We start from the raw sequence: 25,649 nt of genomic DNA on the forward strand, positions 1-25,649 counted from the left end.
TGAATTGGTAGTAAGTTATTTATTTTTTAAGCGTAAAAAATAAAGTCAAGCCTGGCGTCATATTATTTTCTTAAACAAGTTGATTTACCTGTAGTCCACATATTAGTGACTACAGCCAATTCTTAATGTGATATTTTGTACGATCGATTTTCTTGAATATTTAATATTAACACTGACTTTTAAAAAAATTTGTAGTTCTTTGCTATTAATTTTATAACAGTGCAGCAAACATAAATAAGTTGAATTCATCATGTTTTGGAGAAACTGAATGAATAATACAAAAGTAAATGACCCACATTTATTTCACTTTCTGTACATTATTGAAGAAGAATATGTTTCAAAATAGGAGACATGCAATTTTAGGTCAATCTCCACTCATGGACCATTCAAAATAAAGCACAGTAAACTGCATTTACAGCTTATGAATTAGAATTGGGCCCCTTCCTACGGCCAAATGTCTGGACAATGTTCACAAATCGACGGTTGTACTGGATTCGTCTCTTCGCCCTTCCAGTTTTCTTCTTCTTCTTTTCTTGTTTCTCTACCTATTGTTAAATGTACATATCTCATTATAACATACTAACACAAATAATTTTTAAAAATATAATTCAACAGATAAAAATATATTCACCAAGTGGCAGCAGGAGAAAACACACAAAAAGTGGAAATGTGTGCAACACACAAAAAGTGGAAATGTGTGCAATTTTGAACCCAGTGTCGTCTCCTCCTGGCAGAAGGGTTGAAGGGAAGGAAGAGTGATGAAGGCAAATGACTGGCAAGGTTTACAAAATCGGGGAAATTGGCAGATACTTATCGGGCAGGATGATAAGGAAATACTTTCCTTCTCTTCCTGTTTGGTAATTCTACCCTGTCTTGTGGTTCCAGATGGCTTTTACATAACTCTTGCGATTTCATAAACCTCACCCATCCTTTTCCTTCATCCCTCTTCCCTACCTTTCAAACCTTCTACCATGAGAAGGGGCCAGTGGCCCCGAAAGTTTGAACATTACCATAACTTTTGTGTGGGTTTTCTCCTTCTGCTGCTTGGTGAGTAGATTCTTTTATCTTACCAATTCCATTATTTAAATACAATTTACATATGTCACTGCTCATTTCATTTAAATGATAAATAAATGCATAGGTTGCTGATAAACTCACAAGGGGCATTAAACTATTTCTCACTTTTACTGAGTTTGTGCACACTGCACTGTAAATAAATTTCAAAGATATCAAATCAAATCACATGACTGTTGTCTTTGATTTTGAAATGTAGGATGTTTGGGTTGAGCTCTGTCAATATTTAAGCTATTCAAAATTTTATCATTGTTGACACAGATTCTGGAATTGGCAAGGTTTAATGAAAGTTAGGTTATTATGCAATAACTAAGATGAAAGTACATAGGATTTAATGAAAATTACACTTCATATGAAAATTACATAATCTGGGTTTACTTTTAAAAGATAACATTTTATCAAGAATTTCATCTGAAATACCATTAAAGCAGTTCCATTACATTTAAATTTAACTAGTAAAATATGTAATATCAAATAACATTTGTGGATGCCAAATTAGATTACAGAACTTTCTACATTTTATATCCTCTACTTCGACCATCATCAGTCATTTTGCTCCCCTAATAGCAAAACTCCTTTACCACTTAAAGTGTCTCATTTCCTAATCTAATTCCCTCAGCATCACCCGACTTTATTCGACTACATTCCATTATCCTTGTTTTGCTTTTGTTTATGTTCATCTTATACCCTCCTTTCAAGACACTGTCCATTCCATTCAACTGCTCTTCCAAGTCCTTTGCTGTCTCTGACAGAATTACAATGTCATCGGCGAACCTCAAAGTTTTTATTTCTTCTCCATGGATTTTAATACCTACTCTGAATTTTTCTTTTGCTTCCTTTACTGCTTGCTCAATATACAGACTGAATAACATCGGGGATAGGCTACAACCCTGTCTCACTCCCTTCCCAACCGCCGCTTCCCTTTCATGCCCCTCAACTCTTATAACTGCCATCTGGTTTCTGTACAAATTGTAAATAGCCTTTCGCTCCCTGTATTTTACTCCTGCCACCTTTAGAATTTGAAAGAGAGTATTCCCGTCAACATTGTTGAAAGCTTTCTGAGTCTACAAATGCTAGAAACGTAGGTTTGCCTTTCCTTAATCTATTTTCTAAGATAAGTCGTAGGGTCAGTATTGCCTCACGTGTTCCAACATTTCTGCGGAATCCAAACTGATCTTCCCCGAAGTCGGCTTCTACCAGTTTTTCAATTCGCCTGTAAAGAATTCGCGTTAGTATTTTGCAGCTGTGACTTATTAAACTGATAGTTCGGTAATCTTCACATCTGTCAACACCTGCTTTCTTTGAGATTGGAATTATTATATTCTTCTTCAAGTCTGAGGGTATTTTGCCTCTCTCTTACATCTTGCCCACCAGATGGTAGAGTTTTGTCAGGACTGGCTCTCCCAAGGCCGTCAGTTGTTCTAATGGAATGTTGTCTACTCCCGGGGCCTTGTTTCGACTCAGGTCTTTCAGTGCTCTGTCAAACTCTTCACGCAGTATCGTATCTCCCATTTCATCTTCACCTACATCCTCTTCCATTTCCATAATATTGTCCTCCAGAACATCGCCCTTGTATAGACCCTCTATATACTCCTTCCCCCTTTCTGCTTTCCCTTCTTTGCTTAGAACTGGGTTTCCATCTGAGCTCTTGATATTCATACAAGTGGTTCTCTTTTCTCCAAAGGTCTATTTAATTTTCCTGTAGGCAGTATCTATCTTACCCCTAGTGAGATAAGCCTCTACATCCTTACATTTGTCCTCTAGCCATCCCTGCTAAGCCATTTTGCACTTCCTATCGATCTCATTTTTGAGACGTTTGTATTCCTTTTTGTCTGCTTCATTTACTGTATTTTTATATTTTCTCCTTTCATCAATTAAATTCAATATTTCTTCTGTTACCCAAGGATTTCTACTAGCCCTTGTATTTTTACCTACTTTATCCTCTGCTGCCTTCACTACTTCATCTCTCAAAGCTACCCATTCTTCTTCTACTGTATTTCTTTCCCCCATTCCTGTCAATCGTTCCCTTATGCCCCCCCCCCCCCCCCCCCGAAACTCTGTACAACCTCTGGTTCTGTCAGTATATCAAGGTCCCATTTCCTTAAATTCCCACCTTTCTGCAGTTTCTTCAGTTTTAATCTACAGTTCATAACCAATAAATTGTGGTCAGAGTCCACATCTGCCCCTGGAAATGTCTTACAATTTAAAACCTGGTTCCTAAATCTCTGTCTTACCATTATATAACCTATCTGGTACCTTCTAGTATCTCCAGGATTCTTCCATGTATACAGCCTTCTTTTATGATTCTTGAACCAAGTGTTAGCTATGATTAAGTTATGCTCTGTGCAAAATTCTACCAGACAGCTTCCTCTTTCATTTCTCTCCCCCAATCCATATTCACCCACTGTGTTTCCTTCTCTCCCTTTTCCTACTCTCAAATTCCAGTCATGCATGACTATTAAATTTTCGTCTCCCTTCACTACCTGAATAATTTCTTTTATCTCATCTTACATTTCATCAATTTCTTCATCATCTGCAGAGCCAGTTGGCATATAAACTTGAACTACTGTAGTAGGCATGGGCTTCATGTCTATCTTGGCCACAATAATGCGTTCACTATGCTGTTTGTAGTAGCTTATCTGCATTCCTATTTTTTTTTATTCATTAATAAACCTACTCCTGCATTACCCCTATTTGATTTTGTATTTATAACCCTGTATTCACCTGACCAAAAGTCTTGTTCCTCCTGCCACTGAACTTCACTAATTCCCACTATATCTAACTTTAACCTATCCATTTCCCTGTTTAAATTTTCTAACCTACCTGCCCAATTAAGGGATCTGACATTCCACGCTCTGATCCGTAGAACGCCAGTTTTCTTTCTCCTGATAATGACGTCCTCTTGAGTAGTCCCCGCCCGGAGATCCGAATGGGGGACTATTTTACCTCCGGAATATTTTACCCAAGAAGACGCCATCATCATTTAACCATACAGTAAAGCTGCATGCCCTCGGGAAAAATTACGGCTGTAGTTTCCCCTTGCTTTCAGCCGTTCGCAGAACCAGCACAGCAAGGCCATTTTGGTTAGTGTTACAAGGCCAGATCAGTCAATCATCCAGACTGTTGCCCCTGCAACTACTGAAAAGGCTGCTGCCCCTCTTCAGGAACCACATGTTTGTCTGGCCTCTCAACAGATACCCCTCCGTTGTGGTTGCACCTACGGTACGGCCATCTATATCACTGAGGCATGCAAGCCTCCCCACCAACGTCAAGATCCATGGTTCATGGGGGTAGGATTTTTTCCAGAATACTTCAAAAATTAACAAAGTCATCCCCAGAACACAGTAAGGAAAATCTTTGTCCTAACATTGCCTTCTATATACTTGATGTTCCTTTCTTATTCACACGAAGTGGGGAAAAGAATCCTAAATCTTATGTACCAAAATACCCATCAGTGTTGTCCACTGTATTATATAGGTTTCCTGAATTCACCACGCACTTTAGATTTTACTAGGAAAATGTGTTGATTATTATGAAAATTTAGACACCATGTTACTGTTACTGATCAAGTGTTACTACAATCTATTCTGTATTCACTTTCACTGGTTTTACCAACTCTCAACCAAATTATCATCACCCAATCTAATCTAGCCCTTGCACTACACTACACTTCAGCCTGCCACCACAACTGAATTTCAGGGTGGTGTAGCACCAAATAAGGTTTAAGACGGATAACAACAATAGAAAGTAAACTTTCTGGTGCATCATTCCACAACTGTCAAATAGTTATCAGTGACTAATTTATTTGGTTATTTCAGTCAGATATGAAATGGAAGCATCTTCATCTTACATTTATGTCCCTTACTGGCATTAAAAACTAAGTATATGCATAAGCACTGAAGCTCACAATGCTGTGTTGGAGTAGAATTTATCTAACGAAACTAGAGAGCAGTGTAATGGCTGAAAGAGGAGCCCAAGTTTCTCTACTTGTCATGTAACAATAAATAACTGCCTTTGTGAATCCTTGATCTAAGTAAATGTACACTACTACTCCAGCATCAAATCTACAAAGGGTCTTTTTGAAGTGGGATTACAAGAAAGTGACTGCCAAACACTTCTATCACTCACATGGTTTACATGCCAACACTGCACTAGGGCCTTTGGCGGTGCAAGAAACATCAATTGAATAAAGTCTGTATCACCCTTCTTATCACCCAGTGCTACCCACACTGAGGGCCTCAACAGGAAATTCTCTCAGGATTACTATGTAACACATACTTTAAAATGGGGACATTTGTCCCACATACCCTCCCATGTCAACACTAATATAACATCCACACGATACTTGTCCGGCTGACTGACTAAAATCTTCTGTTTTCAAATTGTCTCACTTCAAATTAAACAATGTAACTTTTTACAGCTGTCTCCTTCACTCATCATGACTAGAGCTACCAACTCTGACATTTCTATATCACCACACATTGACAATCTGTCCCGTGAAACTATTCTGCAGTATAATACCCATCAAATTCATCTATCCACTACCACCGGTCTCAGTCCCACCAGTAGTAAATTTTACACCAAAGCCATGGAAATTTGGGAAATTTTTCATCACAACCACCAAACTGGCAAAACAGATTAATTGGAAAGTCCAGAATACAGTTACTGTACATCCTGTACATTGCACTCAAGAGACCTGAGTGCTTACTATGCTATATAACATTCATTCAGCTGCTATCTCTTCATACTAATTTCCACAAACTCTAAAGATGCTAGGGGTCTTGTGTTCTATTTTAAGTGTTTTATCAGCATTACTCTGTGTTGTACTTCCTGAAAACAATTTGATACATAGCTGCTGGATAGAACTTTCACTTGCACATACATTACATATTAAACAAACAGAACATGACTAAAACAAAGTCTCCTTAGACAACTAACTTCTTATCCCTTGAAAAAGAACACAAACCTTTGGAGTCTGACCCTTGACCTTTCCAGCTCGAGCTAGTGATCCATGAACCTTTCCTCCCTTGAGGCTCACAGTGAAGTCTAATTCAAGACAAGATAGTGCAGACACTAGAACATCATCTGCAACTGGAGCTCCTGCACAATACAAACTTGCCGAATCCACATCGTCAGCACCTTCCAGGTGACACACACGCTCCTGCAAAAAAGAATCATGAAATTACGACAGCGTCACATAAACAAGGAAAAAGATGTGTCACTTATCTTTACTTACTGATCTGTGTTACCATTGTGTGTGTGTGTGTGTGTGTGTGTGTGTGTGTGTGTGTGTGTGTGTGTGTGTGTGTGAGTGAGAGAGAGAGAGAGAGAGAGAGAGAGAGAGCGCTATGTCACTTCTAAAAACAGACGTTGTCTGAAAGTTTGTGTCAGTCTCACTAATATGCCTACACTCAGTACCTCAATTATGTTGAGAGTTGTTACTTTTACAATTCCAATATTTTCCACTGTCATATTTGTGGGTGCAGGTAAATATCAAACCAGAATCTGCTCGTTTCCCTATAATGGCAATTTGCACGTTAACTGAAGGCCAACATCATTAATGCAGTCCTTTATTTACACAAAGTGTTGTGCAAGTCTAATCATGGAAGCCAGGATGGGATGCAACAATATTATGAGAAGGCAAGTTACCACTCACCATATAGTGGAGATGCTCTTAAGTGGCAACTTTCCTTCTCATAATATTGTTACATTCTGATCATGGAAGGAAGCTTTCACAAGAGTGGTAAAAGTCAAGGCACTAATTAACAGAACTGTAGTTGTTAGAAATTAGATCAGGAAGATTTCTCACGCCGGCTTCAAGTCGGGGAAGTGACTTCTTATTCCCACGATTTATTGGCTATGTATATGGGACAACAAAAATTCATATATTGTGATACATGCAAATATATGTGCTAATTCTGCCTCAAAATGCAAAGAAGTGTAAATACCTAATAGAGACTATTTCATAGTGAATTGTATCCAGATTAATTATTTTATGAAAGACAGTGATATTGCACATCTGACAAAGCTCAGTTTGGAAAGACAATGTCTGTATGAATGTGTTTGGAAAATAAAAAATCACACAAATGCAACAATGCATCAGTACACTCAGTGCCACAACAATTCTGGGCAGTAGAATAGTGGGTATAAGATATACACCACGGGACACAATGTAAGACTCTGCCAAAGGACGTAACATCTTGCACTGTCCAGTCACATTAATGTGACCATTCTGTCAAAAGCCTGTACAACCACCTTCTTCACTGTGGACTGCTGTGAGACAAGCAGGAAGAGAGTCCACAAGATTCTGGAAGATACCGACAGGGATGTGGAGCAATGCCGAGTCTCGTGCTGTGGTAAGCTGCACTAGGTTTCTCAGTTGTGGATCTATGACACAGACCGCCTAATCAAGATTGTCCCATTGATTCTTGATTGGGTTTAAATTCAGGGAGTTTCTTAGAAAGAGGAGTACACTAAACTCATCTATTGCTCTTCAAACCATGCATGTACACTGTGAGTTGTGCGGCACAGTGCTATGTCTTGCCGGTAGATGCCATTGTGCTGAAGAAAAACATGCTGCTTGCAGGGAAGGATATGATCCCCAAGCATAGATTAACACTTGTGATGATACACTGTGACTTCCGGAATGATGATGATGATTATTTCAGGTGGGAGCACTAAATATCATGGTCCTCAGCGGCCAGCCGAAAAGTCAGCATGTCAATCTCATGGGTGGGGAAGAAGGCCCCATATGCGGAGCTGTTTATAATGAATTAAAGTCTGCCTCCCTTTCCAACCAGTTTAGGGATGAAGCTTGACAGGTCACTTAGTGTTACAGTGGTAGTTTTAACTTTTTGGTTGTAGCTAATAATTTTGTGAAGTTTTTCTGGTATTGGTATTGGCTGTGTTGTAGTAGTATTAATACAAGTAGCTGCTTTCTTAGTAGGCAGAGAATTTCGAAACCATTATTGTTAGTTCTTAAATAGTTCTACTGGTGTAACTGAACTTTGGTAATGTAGACGTATAGTTTTTTTTCAGTAACTGTAAAATTTACCATGAGTGAAAAGTGTGGGCTCTGTCGTAGGTTTGTGAGTAGTGGATTACGGTGTGGGATTTGTTCGAAGTATTTTCATTGGGGGGAATGCAGTGGGGAAGCCAGTGGTCATTTTCGAGAGATCCTCTCCTGGGAATGTAGAATCTGTAGTAGAAACAAGTTAACAGAGGAGCAGGAGCGTAAGATCTGTGCCCTTCAGGTGCAGTTACAATGCGCAAAGGAGGAACTAGATAGGTTGAGGAGGGTGAAGGGTGGTGGGGAATGGGAACTCGCAGTTGGCAAGAAGGTAGCTAGGAAGAGGAGGTACTCAGACAGTTTTACTTTGCATAGATGCAATAGATACGACCAACTGTCAGAGTTGAGTGGAGAGGAGCCTCGTGTAGCCGTAGATGTAGGTAACTTGCAGCAGTCCTCAGCAATTAGGAGGCATAGGCTAGTTGCAAAGTCTAGCAGAAAGAAGGTTCTGCTGCTAGGTAGTTCCATAGTAGAGGTGTGGGCCAGCAGTTGCAGGAAGTGTTGGGGAGTGAGTACAAGGTCACCAGCATTGTGAAGCCTAGTGCAGGGTTGGCTCAGGTGACAAAGCATACGGGAGTTACGTAAGAATTTTACGAAAGAGGATCAGGTAGTGATAGTGGGTGGAGCAGGGAACAGTCTTGATAGGGACGGGGAATATGATGTCAGTGGTGACTTGGTTAAGATAGCTACCCAAACTGGTGGTACTAATGTGCATTTTGTGCAACTGTTTCAGCATCATGATCGGCCTCACCTTAATGCGGCTGTTAGGCGCGTTAATGTGGGGCTGGGGAGGGCACTGATGGCGGAGGGCATGGATCACATCTCAGTGGTGCCAGTTGGGTCTATCAGTAGATGGGGTTTCACTAGGCGTGGCCTGCACCTCAATAGGTATGGGAAGGGGAGGCTGGCTAAGCTTATAGGTGACAGTGTAGTGGGTGGTGGTGGTGGTATCACTCATGGAAAAATTCCTATAGTAGTTGGTGTTAGAGCTGCACCTTTTTTAGACTGAAGTCAGCTGATAGGTATACCTGCTTAAAAGAAGTGCCTCTAACTAAGGGCTCACCTCCAGAGGATGTAATGTTTCCAAGTAGAGAAGGAATTAGCATGTTTCATCAAAATATAAGAGGTATTAGAGATAAAGTTAGTGAACTGCTAATAGATGTTAACTCTGAAATTATTGGTATATCAGAGCACCACTTAAATAATTTGATAATTCAGAGGCTTCCTTTACCAGGCTACAGATTAGCTGGCTGTTTGTCAAGGAGTTCCTTGCGGGGTGGGGGAGTGGCTCTGTACGTAAAAAACAGTATTTCATTTGAGTCCATAGACGTATCACGACACTGCACTGAACAGATATTTGAAAGTTGTGTAGCATTAGTTGAATTTAGTGAACCTAAACTTCTAATTGCTGTTGTTTATAGGTCCCCTAACTCTGACTTCAGAGCATTTTTGCTTAAGCTAGAGAGGGTTCTTGATTCACTTTGTAGGAAGTACCAGAAAGTAGTTCTATGTGGTGACTTCAATATTAATTTTGTACATGATTGTGCAAGAAAAGAGATGTTGGTAGATCTCCTAAATTCATATGATCTGATGCAAACTGTTTCTTCCAACTAGGGTGCAGGAAACAGTAGCACAGCCATAGACAATATTTTTATTCATTCTTCATTACTAGATGGGCATTCTGTTAGTAAAAGGGTGAATGACCTTTCAGACCATGATGCACAAATTTTAACACAAAAGGTTTTTGTACTCTAACCAATGTCATATTTAATTACAAACTACGTAGGAAAGTTAATCCAACAGCAATAGAGAGTTTTTCAAAACTTGTCAAGGAACAAGAGTGGCAAGATGTTTATAGTGCCGAAAATATAAATGATAAATACAATGCTTTCCATAACACATTTCTCATGCTCTTTGAGAGTTGCTTTCCATTAGAACATTCGAAACGGGGTATTAGCAGTAATGGACAGCCCGGTTGGCTGACTAGTGGGATAAGGATATCATGTAGAACAAAGCGGGAATTATATCAAAATGTTAGAAGTAGTCACAATCAAGCTACAGTAGCCCATTACAAACAGTATTGTAAGGTGCTTAAAAATGTTATTTGCAAGGCAAAAAGTATGTGGTATGCAAATAGAATAGCTAATTCACAGGATAAAATTAAAGCCATATGGTCAGTTGTGAAGGAAGTGTCTGGTCAGCAGCACAAGGTCGATGATATAAAGTCAGTTCCAGTAAAAATATTTCTGTTACTGATAAATCAGATATATGTACAGTATTTAACAATCATTTTCTGAGCATTGCTGGAGAATTAAATAAAAATTTAGTATCTACAGGAAATATAAATTTCTTAGCAAATGCCTTTCCGAGATTGACGTCTGAAATACTCCTCTGTGATACAGACAAGAGGGAGATTGAGACAATAATCAAATCACTGAAGACTACGGACTCTCATGGTTATGATGGAGTGTCTAGTAGAATATTAAAGTACTGTGCTGCACATGTTAGCCCTGTATTTAGCCATATTTGTAATTTTTCCTTTAGGAATGGTCAGTTTCCTGAGTGATTAAAGTACTCAGTATAAAGCCGCTTTATAAAAAGGGAGAAAGGGATAATGTAGATAATTTTAGACCTATTTCTATGCCATCAGTGTTTGCAAAAGTTATCGAAAAGGCTGTGTATGTAAAGTTAATTAATCATTTTATATCACACGATTTGCTATCAAATGTACAGTTCGGCTTTAGAAGTCGTTTGACAACTGAAAATGCTATATTCTCTTTTCTCTGTGAGGTACTGGATGGGCTAAACAAAAAGTTTCGAACACTTTGCGTATTTTTTGATTTAACAAAGGCATTTGAATGTGTTGATCACACAATATTGCTCCAGAAGTTGGACCATTACGGAATAAGGGGAGTAGCTCACAACTGGTTCACCTCTTACTTTAGCAACAGGCAGCAAAAGGTCATTATTCACAATGTTGATGACGGCTGTGATGTGGGATCTGAGTGTGGTACTGTCAAGTGGGGGGTGCCCCAGGGATCAGTGTTGGGGCCGCTCCTGTTCCTTATTTATATAAATAATATGCCCTCTAGTATTATGGGTAACTCTAAAATATTTCTGTTTGCTGATGACACTAGCTTGGTCGTAAAGGATGTTGTGTGCAACATTGACTCGGTTTCAAGTAGAGCAGTACATGACCTCAGTTCATGGCTTGTAGAAAATAAACTAACGCTAAATCACAGTAAGACTCAGTTTTTACAGTTCCTAACACACAATTCAACAAAACCTGACATTTTAATCTCACAGAACGGGCATATGATTAGTGAAACTGAACAGTTCAAATTCCTAGGTGTTCAGATAGATAGTAAGCTGTCGTGGAAAGCCCACGTTCAGGATCTTGTTCAAGACTTAATACTGCCATTTTCACTATACGAACAGTATCGAAAGTGAGTGATATTTCGACACGTAAATTAGTCTACTTTGCTTATTTTCATTCACTTATGTTGTATGGTGTTATGTTTTGGGGTAACTCTTCCCATTCTAGAAGGATATTTTTGTCTCAGAAACGGGCGGTTCGGGCAATAAGTGGTGTGAGTTCACGAACCTCTTGTCGACCTCTGTTCACGAGTCTGGGTATTTTGACATTGGCCTCTCAATACGTATATTCCTTATTGTCGTTTCTTGTTACCAATATTAGTTTATTTCCAACAATAAGCAGCTTTCACTCGGTTAATACTCGGCAGGAATCAAACCTCCATTTGGATCGGACTTCCTTAACTCTTGTGCAAAAAGGTGTGCAGTATACTGCTGCATCCATTTTCAATAAGCTGCCACTCGAATTCAAAAATCTTAGCAGTAATCCACGCTCTTTCAAATCGAAACTGAAGAGTTTTCTCATGGGTCACTCCTTCTATTCTGTCGAGGAGTTCCTTGAAAAATTAAGATGATTCTCATTGTATTGCTGATAGCATTTGCTTAAACTTATGGACTGATTTTCTTTCAGGTTCATGAACATTTATTTTTATCTGTTATTACTTTTTATGTTGTAAGTTCATGTACTGACACGTTCCATGACCTTGGAGATTTGCTCCTCAATTTGGTCCTACGGTACTTGACATTTAAATAAATAAATAAAAAATTTCACACTTGCAACAATGGAAGCATATCAGCGAGGATGGTGGGCAGATCTCCATCTAGACTGTGGGTTGCCCTAATATCAGTATATATGACACACATTGCCAAAATATGCTGAACTGAAAGTGGCACATCACAAACTTCATAGAGTGGTGGATCCTTTCGCCAGAGGAGGGAGCCTTGTGTTAAAGGGCTATGTCACATGTGCAGTCTGGTAAGCAGAACCTCCTTCCAGTGGCGAGACTGACATTAAGTCCGCCATGCCTGTGTGGTCGATTTGCTTGACTGCAGTTTGTTTTCCATCACCTGAAACCATTCAGTCTGTCAGAAAATGAGATGATTGCCTGCAACGAGATGGGACATTGATGGACAGCTTCCTTGGCGGCTTTGTCAGCCATGTCGTTTCCCTGTAACTCAATCTGGCCAGGTACCCAGCAAAAGATCTCCTCCTTGCCACACTGTTGCAACCACAGTAAGGAGTCATGGACGAGATGAGTCAGATGGTCTACTGGATACATTTGGTGAAGTGATTGTAGTGCTCTAAGCAAGTCGGAACAGACAAGAAACCTGGTAGAATGATGTCTGTGATAACTCTCCAGTGCCGTCAAAATGCCATATTTCCTCATCATAATTTGTAGATTGTCACGGAGGAAGCACTTTAAAAACCCTATCAGCGAAAACTGCAGAACAATTGAGGACAGTCTCTTGCTAGGATCCATCTGTATAAACAACAATAAAACTATGATATGTACTTAAAATGGACAAAAACAAAGTAGGAAAAAAAATAATATGGAGTACAAGTTTTCCTGTACTTTGTAAAGCTTAAAATCACGTTGGGCCTCTGAAGACACCAAAGCACAATGATCTCCATCCCTGGCAGTGTATTTTGATGTCTGATAGATGCAGATCCTTGAGACAGTCTATAGCATGTATCCCAAATGGCTTGGTCGCATGGGGCCGATTCCTGAACAGCCATTCAAAGGTGCGACACTGCACTATATGCCAATGACCGTAGTGCCAAATGGATACGTTGCCGAATATAGTGTGGCAGTTCACCAGCCTCTGCACACAGACTCTGAACTGGGCTGGTCCGAAATGCTCCAGTCGATATCTGAATGCCCCATGGTGGACAACATCTAACATCTTGAGGTAGGAAGTACAGGCTGATCTGTAGACCACACTGCCATAGTCTGAACAGGCTCGAACAAATGCCCTACAAAACTGCAGGAGGGACCCGTGCACTCCACGTATTTCCGCTAAAGCATTTCAAAATATTCAATGACTGGAAGCCCTTCGTTTGTAGGTCTTTCAAATGTGGAGATAAGTTAATTTTGAGTCAAATAATACACCCAAAAAGCATACAGTTCCTCGAAAATGTAAAATATTGTCCCCCATTGTGAGCATTGGATGGTTAAAGCTCGAGCATGGTTAAAACTGATATATGTAGTCTTCTCTGGTAAGAACCGAAAAATAGTTGTCCTGGTCCAGGTTTCCAACTTCCTAATAGTCAGTTGTAGCTGCCTTGTCATCGTCGCAAGATCAGTGGAAGAGTACAAGATTGCACAGTCATCCACAAACAAAGAGCATTTGACAGGACTCCTGACTGCAGAGGAAATGCCATTCATAATGATGGCAAACAATGCGACACTTAGGACAAGGCCTTTGGGTGCCCCCATTCTCTTTAACAAAGCAGTCAGACAAGGCATTGCCAACACAATATCAACAACGGGTACTCGAGAAAGGATTGGTTAAGAAATGGTAGCCATCCTTGTAGTCCCTATACATGAAACTGGCGAAGAATGTTGTACCTCCAAGTAATGTTTTATGCTTTTTCGAAGTCAAAAAACAAACTAAATGGTTTTGGTGTAAGGACTTCTTTATCACCGTCTCCAGTAGAATTAAGTTTTCAAGGGAGGAACGGTAATGCCTGAAACCACACTGGGAGCAGCTCAAGTAAACTTGGGATTCGAGCGTTCAAGAGTCTTACCCGTACAACTGGTAAGAGCTACAGTCCGGTAACTGTAAGGGGCACTACAGTACTTTCCTGGTTTCCAGAATGAAATTAATAGGGCTTCCTTCAAGTCGTGGGGTACTGTCCATCACACCAGATCTGACTGAAACAAGAAAAAAGCTGTCCTTTCGCTTAAGGGCACAGACGACTAAGCATAGCATAATGAACCTCATCAGGTCCCGGAGCTGTGTGTCTGGCTGCAGACAAATCTGATTCCAGTTCCACATGGAGAATGGAAAGTTGCAGACTTCCTAATGTGTGAGAAGAAACTGAGCTACCTCATCTCCGCAGTCCTAAGGAACACCTGAAAAGCAGGAGCTTGTCTGAATGATGCAGTGACAGTAAAAAGTGTTCAACTAAAACCTTAGCCATGTCTTCTGGTGTGTCCACCAAGACCCCATTACATGACAAGGCTGTCAGGGGATGTGCACTGCCCTTCCTTGAAATCTGCCTTATTGAGTCCCAAACTTGCATAGTGGAAGTTGACTAATTAATGGAAGTCGTGAATTCCTTCCAGGACTACCTCTTCCGTTCTTTCATCACTAGCCTTGCATGTGCTCTCACAGATACGAAGGCATGAAAGTTTTCTGTAATTGGAGGTGTTTCAAGTTCTGCAAAGCTGTTCATCTGGCACCAATTGCCAATCGACAGTCCTAATTCCAACAAGGTACAGGCCATCATCCGAGGTGGCTACTATACTGGGAGATGGACTCTGCAGCACCCCATCAGATCTCAAGTGATATGGGCCACTATCTCCTGTGTACAATGCTTTTGTTAAAAAGTAGCCTGTCAACTGTACTGCAACCAATTTGCCCTTTGTATCATCCATTTTTGTGGTCTCCGGTCAGCCACCGTCCTAGTTGGCAGACCGATCCACACTGGGAAGTAGTCACTAGAATGTAAATCTGCAGCCACTTACCACTGAACTGGGTCTGCAATAGATGGGGAACAAAAAGTAAAAGGTGAATGGTTGAAAAACATTCTGTACCTGTGGAAAAGTGTCCGATTCTCAGAAAGGACAAGTCACTTGATCAGCCGACCTCTGGAGCAACTGGTAGCTGATCCCACAACACACTGCGTGCACTGAAGTCCCCCCGCCCAAAGAGAAGTGGAAGTGGGCATGGGAATGCTTGGAGGAGTTGTGTCTGTGCCTGCAGCTAAAGCATCATTAGGTGAAAGATACAAAGAAAACACTGTTATATTAAAGGGTGCTAGAACGTTCACAGCAATTGCTTGTATGGTTGTGGTAAGAGGAACAGGAGAAGAGAGGATTGGCACTCCACCTTTAGCCCTGTCTCCAGTAATATTGTCCTTCCTGTAGGGTTGGTAACCTTGTAATGCAGGTTTGTCGGTTACTTTAAGATGCGTCTTTTGTAAGCAGATACGGAATGGTTTCTCCTCGACCATGAGCTGTACTTCTTCCAAATGTTGGCGATATCCATTTAAATTACTTGGTTTGTGGGGATGGCTTGGAAGGCTTCTGACAGTGGGCAGTAAGCAGAAGGTAAGCCCATTACTGTCGGCTTCCGAATTACTTCTGTTTCAAATGTAACATTTCCCACACAGGTACACCAACAAGTGCATGTGCTCGTACTTTCATCTGTGGTATGAGTTTGTGTGGAGGCATCACACTTAGTGATTGGTGTCTTAAGGGCATGTGCAAAAGAATTAGCAAAAACCAGAGGTTGTGTAGCTTTGAAAGCTTTTTAGCTTCACCATAGGGTGTGTGTGTGTGTGTGTGTGTGTGTGTGTGTGTGTGTGTGTCGACTTTCAACTCCTGAATTTTCCTTTCCTCATTGTAAACCTCACACTTTCTGCTCCACACTGGGTGATCCTCAGAGCAGTTTATACACTTCGGAGGAAGTGTACAAGATTTGCCTGATCTGTGAGCTGAGCCTCCACAATTGCCACACGTAGCCCTCCCGCTATGTCCTGTAGTGGTACGGCCAAATCTTTGACATTTGAAGCATCGCATTGGGTTAGGAACAAATGGGCAAACCTTAAGATGGATATAGCCTGCAAGGATATGTTCAGGTAATTCTGGAGTACCAAATGTTACAATAAATGTGGTAGATTTTTCCAATTTGCCATTGATTCAACTCATACAGTTCTGCACTTCCGTGGCGCCCAAATGTTTCCAATCTTCGCTAACACTGCGGAGTCCAGCTCCAAATTACTGAGAAGGTAACCATGCCCTTACTAAAGTTAAGGGTGTTATGCAACTTGACTGGATAGTCACCTAAAGCCTTACACCCCGAAGCTTAAGATACTTGGTTTGAATTAGCAGTTTCAACCAAAAGTATTCCATTTATGAAGTAGTTTTGACATTTTTTAGTGACCCGGCAAGACCTTCCAATGCCTTGTGAATAGAAAAAGGGGAGACCTTCTCATAGGTTCCCCCCTTTGTTCGATTACAATGAAAGTGTTATGACCCACTAATGCCATGTTACTATGATTCTGTGACTTCTTTTCCTGAAGACTGACCAACCAAGCTCTCTTTGATGATTTTCTACCCGATGGTACACCCATCCCATCAGGAGCAGATGCAGAATCCCCCATAGGGATCCCAAGAGACACTAGGGAAAATAACAATGACCTAGACAGACTCCTTACGCCTGAGCAAGCCTTCTACAACTAGGGGGCAGCAGGTGCCCCACAGGTTGCCCGCTAGAGCCTGTTTTACCTCAGCAGCCATTCACCTCATCAGCACATAGCACACCTTGCGGTTGAGATTTTTTTAAGAGGTGTGTACCTTCCTTGCAGCCCAGGTGGTGAAGCCAAAGCCTCCATTCTCTGAAACACACAACATTTCACCACTGCGCAGCTCAGTGGTCACTGAAACATGCCTGGAACTTATGGTAACAGAGGACTGATGGAGCTTACCAGTCTCCAGATCAGGAACCAGGGGTTGCCAAGCCCGTACTGAGCAACCAAATACTAAGCCCCTGGGGGTCCATAATGACGCGATCACCCATGGAATTTCACAGAAACATTACCCATACCATACCACTCCCTCATCCATCCTGGACCCTTCCGACAACTGTTTCAGGCTGTTTGCTTTCAGACATTCCAATCAATGGAGCATAAACTTTAGTCACCAGACAAGATCATCTGTCACCACTTGGTGGAAGTCTAGTTGTAGTACTAGTGTAGAAATTCCAGCCTTTGTCACCAATGAGTAGCAGTCAGCATAGGTGCAAGAACCAGGCATCTGTTGAGGTGGCCCAATGCACCAATATCTGTTTTATAGTCATTGAGGAGGCAGCATCTGTAGCCCCTTGGTTTGCCTGGGTAGTCAGTTGCTCAACAAACATCTGTTTGCCAGTACACATTTCTGCAGCTCTCATTAACCCCATCACCTATGGCCCACGGTGCACCACATATGCCTTGGCGCCAGTTTTGAGTAGTGCCATTTTGCCAAGCACTGAGTACCTAAACAACGGTGGCACGTGAACAGTTCAAAAATTTAGTCATTTCAGAAGTGCTTCCACCTTTGGCCTCAAAACAAATGATCGTGCCACTTTTGGACATCAGATAGATCACTTAGTTTCCACATTATGACAATGACAGCACTGTTTTCCATTCCCTAACCAAAACACTTTCTATATCTTCCACTGCAACTACTACTGACGCCTGCTGTCTGGTAGTGGTTCCATGTATACATCGAACATAGGCAGTAGTCACATTAGGGTGATTGACACGTGTATAATGTGTTTATCTGTTAGGGAAGTTCAAAAATTAGTATAATGTGAACACTTAACACAGCAGTTTTACTAGACAATGTGTTTTGAACTACGGTGGTGTCAAATACTGGTAGAGATCAGGCGTGAACTACCTCATTTACAATACCACCAACCTCAGTAAGAAATTGTTGCAGCCATTACCGAATCCTTTGCACTGGGCTTTGCTTGCTGTTTTCTTATTTTGAAATGAATAAAATGACTAATACTGGTCCATCATGGAGTTTGATTACAACACTCGAAGGGATTGCAATCCCTGTCACGAAGTGTCAGCTCTGCTTTCACAGAAATGAGGAGCACAGGTGGAGGCTTCTGGCTTGTGAGAGATGGGGCTTATTTCACCACACTCCTATCCCCTCTGGTGGTCATTATCTACATCTACATGGTTACTCTGCAATTCACACTTAAGTGCCTGGCAGAGGGTTCATCGAACCATTTTCATACTACTTCTCTACCATTCCAATCTTGAATGGCATGTGGGAAAAAAGAACACCTAAATCTTTCCGTTCAAACTCTGATTTCTCTTATTTTATTATGATGATCATTTTCGCATTCGGAAGAATGCAAAGAAAACCGCCTTGTTTCAGTAACTGCCACCCTAACGTGTGTATCTTATCAGTGACACTCTCACCTCTATTGCATGATAACAAAAAATGAGCTGCCCTTCTTTGCACTTTTTTGATGTCCTCTGTCAATTCTACCCGGTAAGGATCCAACACCGCACAGCAATATTCCAGCAGAGGACAGACAAGTGTAATGTAGGCTGTCTCTTTAGTGGGTTTGTCGCATCTTCTAAGTGTTCTGCCAACAAAGCGCAGTCTTTGTTTCGCCTTCCCCACAATATTATCTATGTGGTCTTTCCAATTTACGTTGCTCGTAATTGTAATTCCTAGGTATTTAGTTGAATTGACAGCCTTTAGATTTGTGTGATTTATCGTATACCCAAAATTTATCAGATTTCTTTTAGTACCCATGTGGATGACCTAGCACTTTTCTTCGTTTAGTGCCAATTGCCACTTTTCGCACCATACAGAAATTCTCTCTAGATCATTTTGTAATTGGAATTGACTGTCTGACGATTTTACTAAATGGTAAATTACAGCGCTATCTGCAAACAATCTAACGGGGCTGCTCAGATTATCACCTAAATCATTTACATTAAATCAGGAACAACAGAGGGCCTATGACACTACCTCACAGAATGCCAGATATCACTTCTGTTCGACTCGAAGATTTACGGTCTATCACTACGAACTGTGAACTCTGAGAGGAAATCCTGAATCCAGTCACACAACTGAGACAATACTCCATATGCACGCAATTTGAATTGTCGACAGCACTCATTACTCCATGGGAATAAAGAGCTAGCTGTGTTGCACAAGAACGATATTTTCTGAATCCGTGTTGGTTCTGCATCAATAAGTCATTTTCTTCAAGGTGATTCATAGTGTTCGAGTACAGTGTATGTTCCAAAATCCTACTGCAAATTGAAGTAGTCAAGTGATATGGGTCTGTAATTCAATGGGTTACTCCTCTTCCTTGAATGTTGGTGTGACCTGTGCTACTTTCCAGTCTTTAGGAACAGACCTTTCGCCAAGTGAGCAGTTGCATATGATTGCTAAGAAAGGCGCTATTGTGTCTGCATACTCAGAAAGGAACCTGACTGGTACACCTCTGGACCGGAAGACTTGCCTTTCATAAGTGATTTGAGTGGTTTCGCAGATATCTACTTTTATGTCACTCATGCTAACAGCTGTTCTGGTTTCGAATTCTGGGATATTTACGTCATCTTCTTTCGTGAAGGAATTACGGAAAACTGTATTTAGTAACTCCGCTTTAATGGCAACATCATCGGTAACATTTCCATCACTATCATGCAGTGACGGTATTGACTTATTTGTTACTAGTTTACTTTACATACAACCAGAATCTTTCTGGGTTTTCTACCATATTTTGAGACAATATTTCATTGTGGAAACTATTAAAAGCATCTCACACTGACGTCCACACTAAATTTCGAGCTTCCGTGAAAATTAGCCAGCCTTGGGGATTTTGCGTCCTGAATTTGGCATGCTTTCTTTCATTTTCTGCAACAGTGTTCTGACATGTTTTGTGTACCATGGTGGATCAGTCTCGTCTCTTATTAACTTATGCGGTATGAATGTATCTATTGCTGTCGATACTGTAGCTTTGAATTTGAGCCATATCTGGTCTACACTTACATAATTAGCTTGGAAGGAATGGAGACTCTCTCTCAGGAAGGTGTCAAGCGAATTTTATCTGATCTGCTGTTTTTTTTAGTGGCCAATTCCCCCTGAATCCGTACAAAACAGGCGCAGTCCCTATCCATCCCAACAATTTATTTCCTGTCTTATCTCACAAGTCGTTCAAACCAAATAGATAACTGATGACTACACGAATTTACACTATATGGGTACTAAAACGCGATGCTACAACTCTAAAATACTATAATACGCTGGAAATTTGTGAATTAAACTATGAAACAAATAAGTGAGGCAGGGAGCTTATAGTTAGTTTGTTTATGTTTGTGACCTCCTGCCAATTTAGTTTACAGTGCAATACAGTGATTGGAAAACATAAGCTGCAACACATTTCCATGATGCCACAAATCTTGCTCTAACATCTGAATAGGTTTATTTCCTGTTCTACATTAAGTTCCTTATCGGCCCTATCTGTAACTTTGTCAAGTATGGAACAAATGGCTGTGAAAGCCCATAAAACATCTAAATAAATATACTCCATAAATCAATATTCACCAGATTATCTAACTACAGAACTGAGTGAGAAAGGAAAATAATGTTGAGAAATGCTGTAAATCAGAGCAGCACTAAATTCATTGGTGGGCAAATGCTGCTGCTTCTCTACAGAAACAATAATTTGTTGATAACTTCAATACAACCAAAAGAAAAAGACCACTTTGGAAAACTTTTTGCAAAAGCTAATATCCCTGTCAAACTCCCAAATCACTACTTTTAATATGTCAATTTCAAAGCACTTAGGATGCTTCTTCAAGCATGTAGCTTGAGAACCTTTTAAAGCTTTACGTCTAATCATTTCGTCAAAAACAGATGCTGCCTTTTCAGTTATCCAGATACAAAACAAAGTAATATAAGGAGACCTCATACTCAGTAGCGGAGGTCTCAAGTACTTTGTTCACATTACCGTAAATGTAAGAGTGAGGAAGTTTTTTTAGAAGCTATCTTTTCTGAGTGTAGCCTTGCACGGAAGTGGGCATAGACAATAAGCTGTTTAGTCAAGAAGAGACAAGCTATTGAAATCTGATGCTACAGAAGAATGCTGAAGATTAAATGGGTAGATGCCATAACTAACGAGGCAATCACTGTACCCAACAGGAGAGAAAAGAAATTTGTGGCACAACCTGAGTAAAACAGGGCAGAGGTTTATAGGACACATTTGAAGGCATTAAGGAATTATTAATTTGGTACCGCAAGAAAACATGGCAGTTAAAATTGTGCACAGAGCCTAAGGGATAAATACAGTAAGCATGTTCAAATACGTGTATGTTGCAGTAGATGTAGATAATGAGGCTTGCAGAGGACAGACTACTGTGGAGAAACGCACAACACCAGAACGACCAAAAAATCATGACACACACACACACACACACACACACACACACACACACACACACAGTGTGTAGTTGTACACACCCGTGCAGCTGCAGCCACATTGAGCCAGATCAGCAAACAATACTAGGATTACAATTCAGCGGGTGGACTGGTGTGAGGGGTTGTGTCAACCGGTGGTGTGGGGGCTGAATAGGGAGAGAGAGAGGCAGGTGGGTTTTGGGTGAGGTAGCTGGGGGGCTGAGAGTTAGGCAATTAGAGAATAAATGTAACATGAAACAGTCACAAATTGATTTCTAGCATAGTACAAGGTCTAGCTTATGCTTGGAAGGTGGCATTCTGGTCAAGAATTTGTGTAGCTAAATAATGTAATGCCAAGAGAAGAAGAATGTTTATTGCTATGTCATTTTATGACCTATGCAATTATGAATGATACAGTTTCATATAATTATTCTGGTAATACTGTTATGTGAATTAACAGATGCAATTCTCCCATTAGTATAGACAATTAACATACTGTTTAACCCACAGCCAACTGCTATTCCCCATTTCACATATTTTCTCAATAACTCATTTCTGGAGTACATTATAGTACATATGATTTAAAGTGACACACACACACACACACACACACACACACACACACACACAGTCATCTGTACCTTGAAAGTGCTTTCACACTTGGATGCGTTTTGAATGAGGTTATAGTTATAGGTCATAAGGTTTGAACAGTGAGAAATATTTGACTTGCCAATTACATAAAAATATTTTGATTCAAGCAATCAAGCTGGCAGACAAAGATCACTAGTTGAAATCCAAAACAGGTGTGATGATAACAGAAATTCCATGACTACCGTAAATATGTCTAGACTTCACTGGCTCCTCAGTGCACATGCATCCCAGTACCATGCATTAAAATTAACTTACCTCATCACCAGAGTTGTGCCCAGCCATAGTACAAAAAACATTCAGAACTCGTCTATTATGGCTGTCCACCTCAGGCAATGTCTTAAGTAACTGACTGACTCATCGCCCAGCCCAAACTGCTAAGGATAGAAACTTGAAATACGGAGAAAGTGTGGGTGTTATACTGTACGCATCATTTAAGAAATGAATTTTCTAAAATCCAATCCGAAGGGTGAAGAGTTTTCTTGAAAAGGGTCACAAATACGGCAATTTGGAAGCTATACCTACGAAAATTGGTATTTTGTATCTTGGTCAGAAACAATGTGTTCCGGCATTTTTGGAAATTTAACCCTGTGGGGGGAAATAGTGGCTGAAAGCTTATTTGATAATATATCTTTATTAAAGAACTACTAGAGTATTCTTAAAGCTCTATCTATGAAGTATGGTTTTTGACTTCTTGGTTAAAAAAAAAAAAATGTTTCAGTGTTTATGGAAATGGAACCCCAGATGGAGTGAAATAGGGATATTTTTTATGAAATTTTTTATTTTGAAAGCATTTTTAAAGCTACACATCTGAAAATTTAAATTTGGCTTGCTTCTCAGAAATAAAAAAAAAATACATGTTTCACTGTTTCTGGAAATTCAGCCCATAACGGGTTGAAATGGTGTCAGACTGTTTCAATGACTCGTTATCACCCAGCCCAAACCACTAAGAATAGAAACCAAGTCTGGAGAGGGTGTGGATTTTATAATGTAGGCATCATTGGAAAGAGATTGTCTGAAACTGCCTATGAGGGGGTGAAACCTTTTTGAAAGTACATCGCCATTATGGGAATTCTCAAGCTACAACCATGAAAACAAGTATTTGGCTTCTCGATCAGAACATAAAAAATGCATGTTTCAGCATTTTTGGAAATTCAATCACTAAGGGTGTAAAATAATAAGTGAAAGCTATTACTGACAATAAGTAACTACTAAAGGATTTTTTAAGGCTACATCTATGACAACTGGTATTTGACTTCTCAGTTAGAAATAAAAAATGTCTTTCAGTGTTTCTGGAAATTCAACCCCCAAGGGAGTGCAATATGGGATGAAATTTAAGAAAATAATTCATTAGATTAACAAAATTTTAAAGCTAAATTTATAAAAATTCTCACTTCTCTCAGATATAAAGAAATATCTGTTAGGGGATGAAAGTCGCTATGGAAATATCTGCACAAGAGCACTGAAGACATGATTAACAAAAACTGTGGATTCTAGCTACCAGAATTACTGTTTGATTGGAAGTACATTTGTAAAGTACCATTCTTATATGGCCTTAATTAGCGTGAAAACATTAAGGTGTTGCAAGTTGCAATTTATTAACAAAATAAAAATTCATAAAACTCTGCAATCTATGTGAGCAACAGAAGGCACTATAAAATACTATGATATACGAATAAGTGTGTATAGTGCATCGAAAAACTTATCTTATACAGGCTTTCTGAATTATCTTTTCCTGTTTTTAAGATAAAATTGTGTTAAATGCAGCAAAATGCATGATATATGGTGCTAACCGCATTAGCACCTTCCATCATAACACAGACCTTGGACTCAATGACATCAATCTTTCACCACAACCTCCATTCCAAACAATAAAAGCAAAATAACTATTGTAATCTGGAAGTTGAGCATGTCATTTAACACATTTGCAGAAAACATGTCTTAGTAAACAATTATTTGGATCCATCACAACGGATAGTTTCCTCGCAAGTACACCGGGATGGTGGCAACAAGAGAGATGCTCCTCATCACAGGAAGGAGCCAAATCTTGTGCCTACCTTAACAAGTGGTGCAGCAAACACACCAATGACTAGATTCTTACACCCTGTGAGACAAAAACATACAAATAGCTCTCCTGTGGTCTGTATAAGTTTTTCCACATAATTTTTGTTGGCTTACATGTCTACCTCAAAATGTACATGGCATATCAAAATCTGTAATATCAGAAATTCGGTCAGCCTTGTTACAAAACACCTCATTATTCGTTTGTTTCTTAATAACAAGGTGTTCTGCAGCAAGACAGATCCAATTTCTGACATTGCTGTTTTTCTATGCAAACACAGACCAAATGGAAGAGTTTCAAGGTAAAATCATTATATCAAAATCTGTCTTAGCTGAAAAAAAAAAAGGAATCACTGATGAACCGCTTTTAATACGTTGAAGAACATATGGCTCATTCTCACAAAATAATGTTAATTCCTACATGGTATCACCCACTCATAGGTGACAAACATCAATAAATATTGACTTTTGGTGAAACTACTGGGTGCAAAAAGATAATTTTACTATGAAAACACACACACACACACACACACACACACGAGAGAGAGAGAGAGAGAGAGAGAGAGAAGCTGAACATGTACAGGGGTCACCAAGCTACAGCAACCAACACGAACGCTAACTAAACTAAATTACCTTAATCTGACCGACACACTCGTCTCCTTCGCAGTCAATTACATGATTCGACTGCCCTCGGATGTGAATCTGCATCATTTTCTGTCAACAAAAAATATGTTACAGGAAATAAACTAAACGTTTGAACTATTATAAATAATGATAGAGCATGAGCTGTATTTGTAATCCAGTTTGCATTAGAAAACACGCTGAAACGTAAAATCTTATTTCCGTTTTAACCTATAGTACGAACAACGAAACATCACTGATAAACATCGCTCACCCACGTGTACAATATAACGAACGACCAAACGAATACGAACAGATTACATCACTACTCATCAATAAAACGCGATTTTTGTGAAAGTTTAAAACAAAATATAATTCAAGTCAATTCAATCTTACCGAAACAAATAACTGCACTTGCACAACAAATATTGAACAACTACAATCAACTACCACAGATAGGCAAAGGAATTTCACGAACTTGAAACTGCAAATATACTATCTTTGACTATTCATAGAGTATATTCAATAACATCGGTTAATATTTAATATTTCCCTTTGGTTGAGCAGTAAAGTGCGTAGGCCAATAAAGCTATTTAAAAAGAATCAAGATACACAGCTACTTCTTATGACTGTAAAAAGTATTCTGTTTTGATGGCAAGAAG

At 39.9% G+C, this 25,649-nt stretch overlaps 1 protein-coding gene across 1 annotated transcript; it reads right to left on the reverse strand.

The window, feature by feature from the left end:
- Positions 1–284: 284 nt before the first annotated feature.
- Positions 285–25,520, reverse strand: LOC126253213 (FAU ubiquitin-like and ribosomal protein S30). Its single transcript, XM_049954394.1, has 4 exons — positions 25,384–25,520; positions 25,000–25,080; positions 6,041–6,235; positions 285–545 (listed from the first exon to the last, which is right to left on the reverse strand). The coding sequence occupies exons 2-4, from the start codon at positions 25,075–25,077 to the stop codon at positions 420–422; spliced, it is 399 nt and encodes a 132-aa protein (XP_049810351.1). The 5' UTR covers positions 25,078–25,080; positions 25,384–25,520; the 3' UTR covers positions 285–419.
- Positions 25,521–25,649: the final 129 nt, after the last annotated feature.

Source organism: Schistocerca nitens, chromosome 4, assembly GCF_023898315.1.
Source record: "Schistocerca nitens isolate TAMUIC-IGC-003100 chromosome 4, iqSchNite1.1, whole genome shotgun sequence".
NCBI lineage: Eukaryota > Metazoa > Arthropoda > Insecta > Orthoptera > Acrididae > Schistocerca > Schistocerca nitens.

What these genes read in the sequence shown, in the direction of transcription:
- LOC126253213 (XM_049954394.1), bottom strand. Translation starts at nt 25,077, where the DNA reads ATGATGCAGATTCACATCCGAGGGCAGTCGAATCATGTAATTGACTGC. An exon ending in AGTGTGTCGGTCAGATTAAG is followed by an intron (nt 6,236 to 24,999) that starts GTAATTTAGTTT and finishes TCTTTTTTGCAG; the next exon opens with GAGCGTGTGTGTCACCTGGA. An exon ending in TCAAGGGTCAGACTCCAAAG is followed by an intron (nt 546 to 6,040) that starts GTTTGTGTTCTT and finishes ATTTAACAATAG; the next exon opens with GTAGAGAAACAAGAAAAGAA.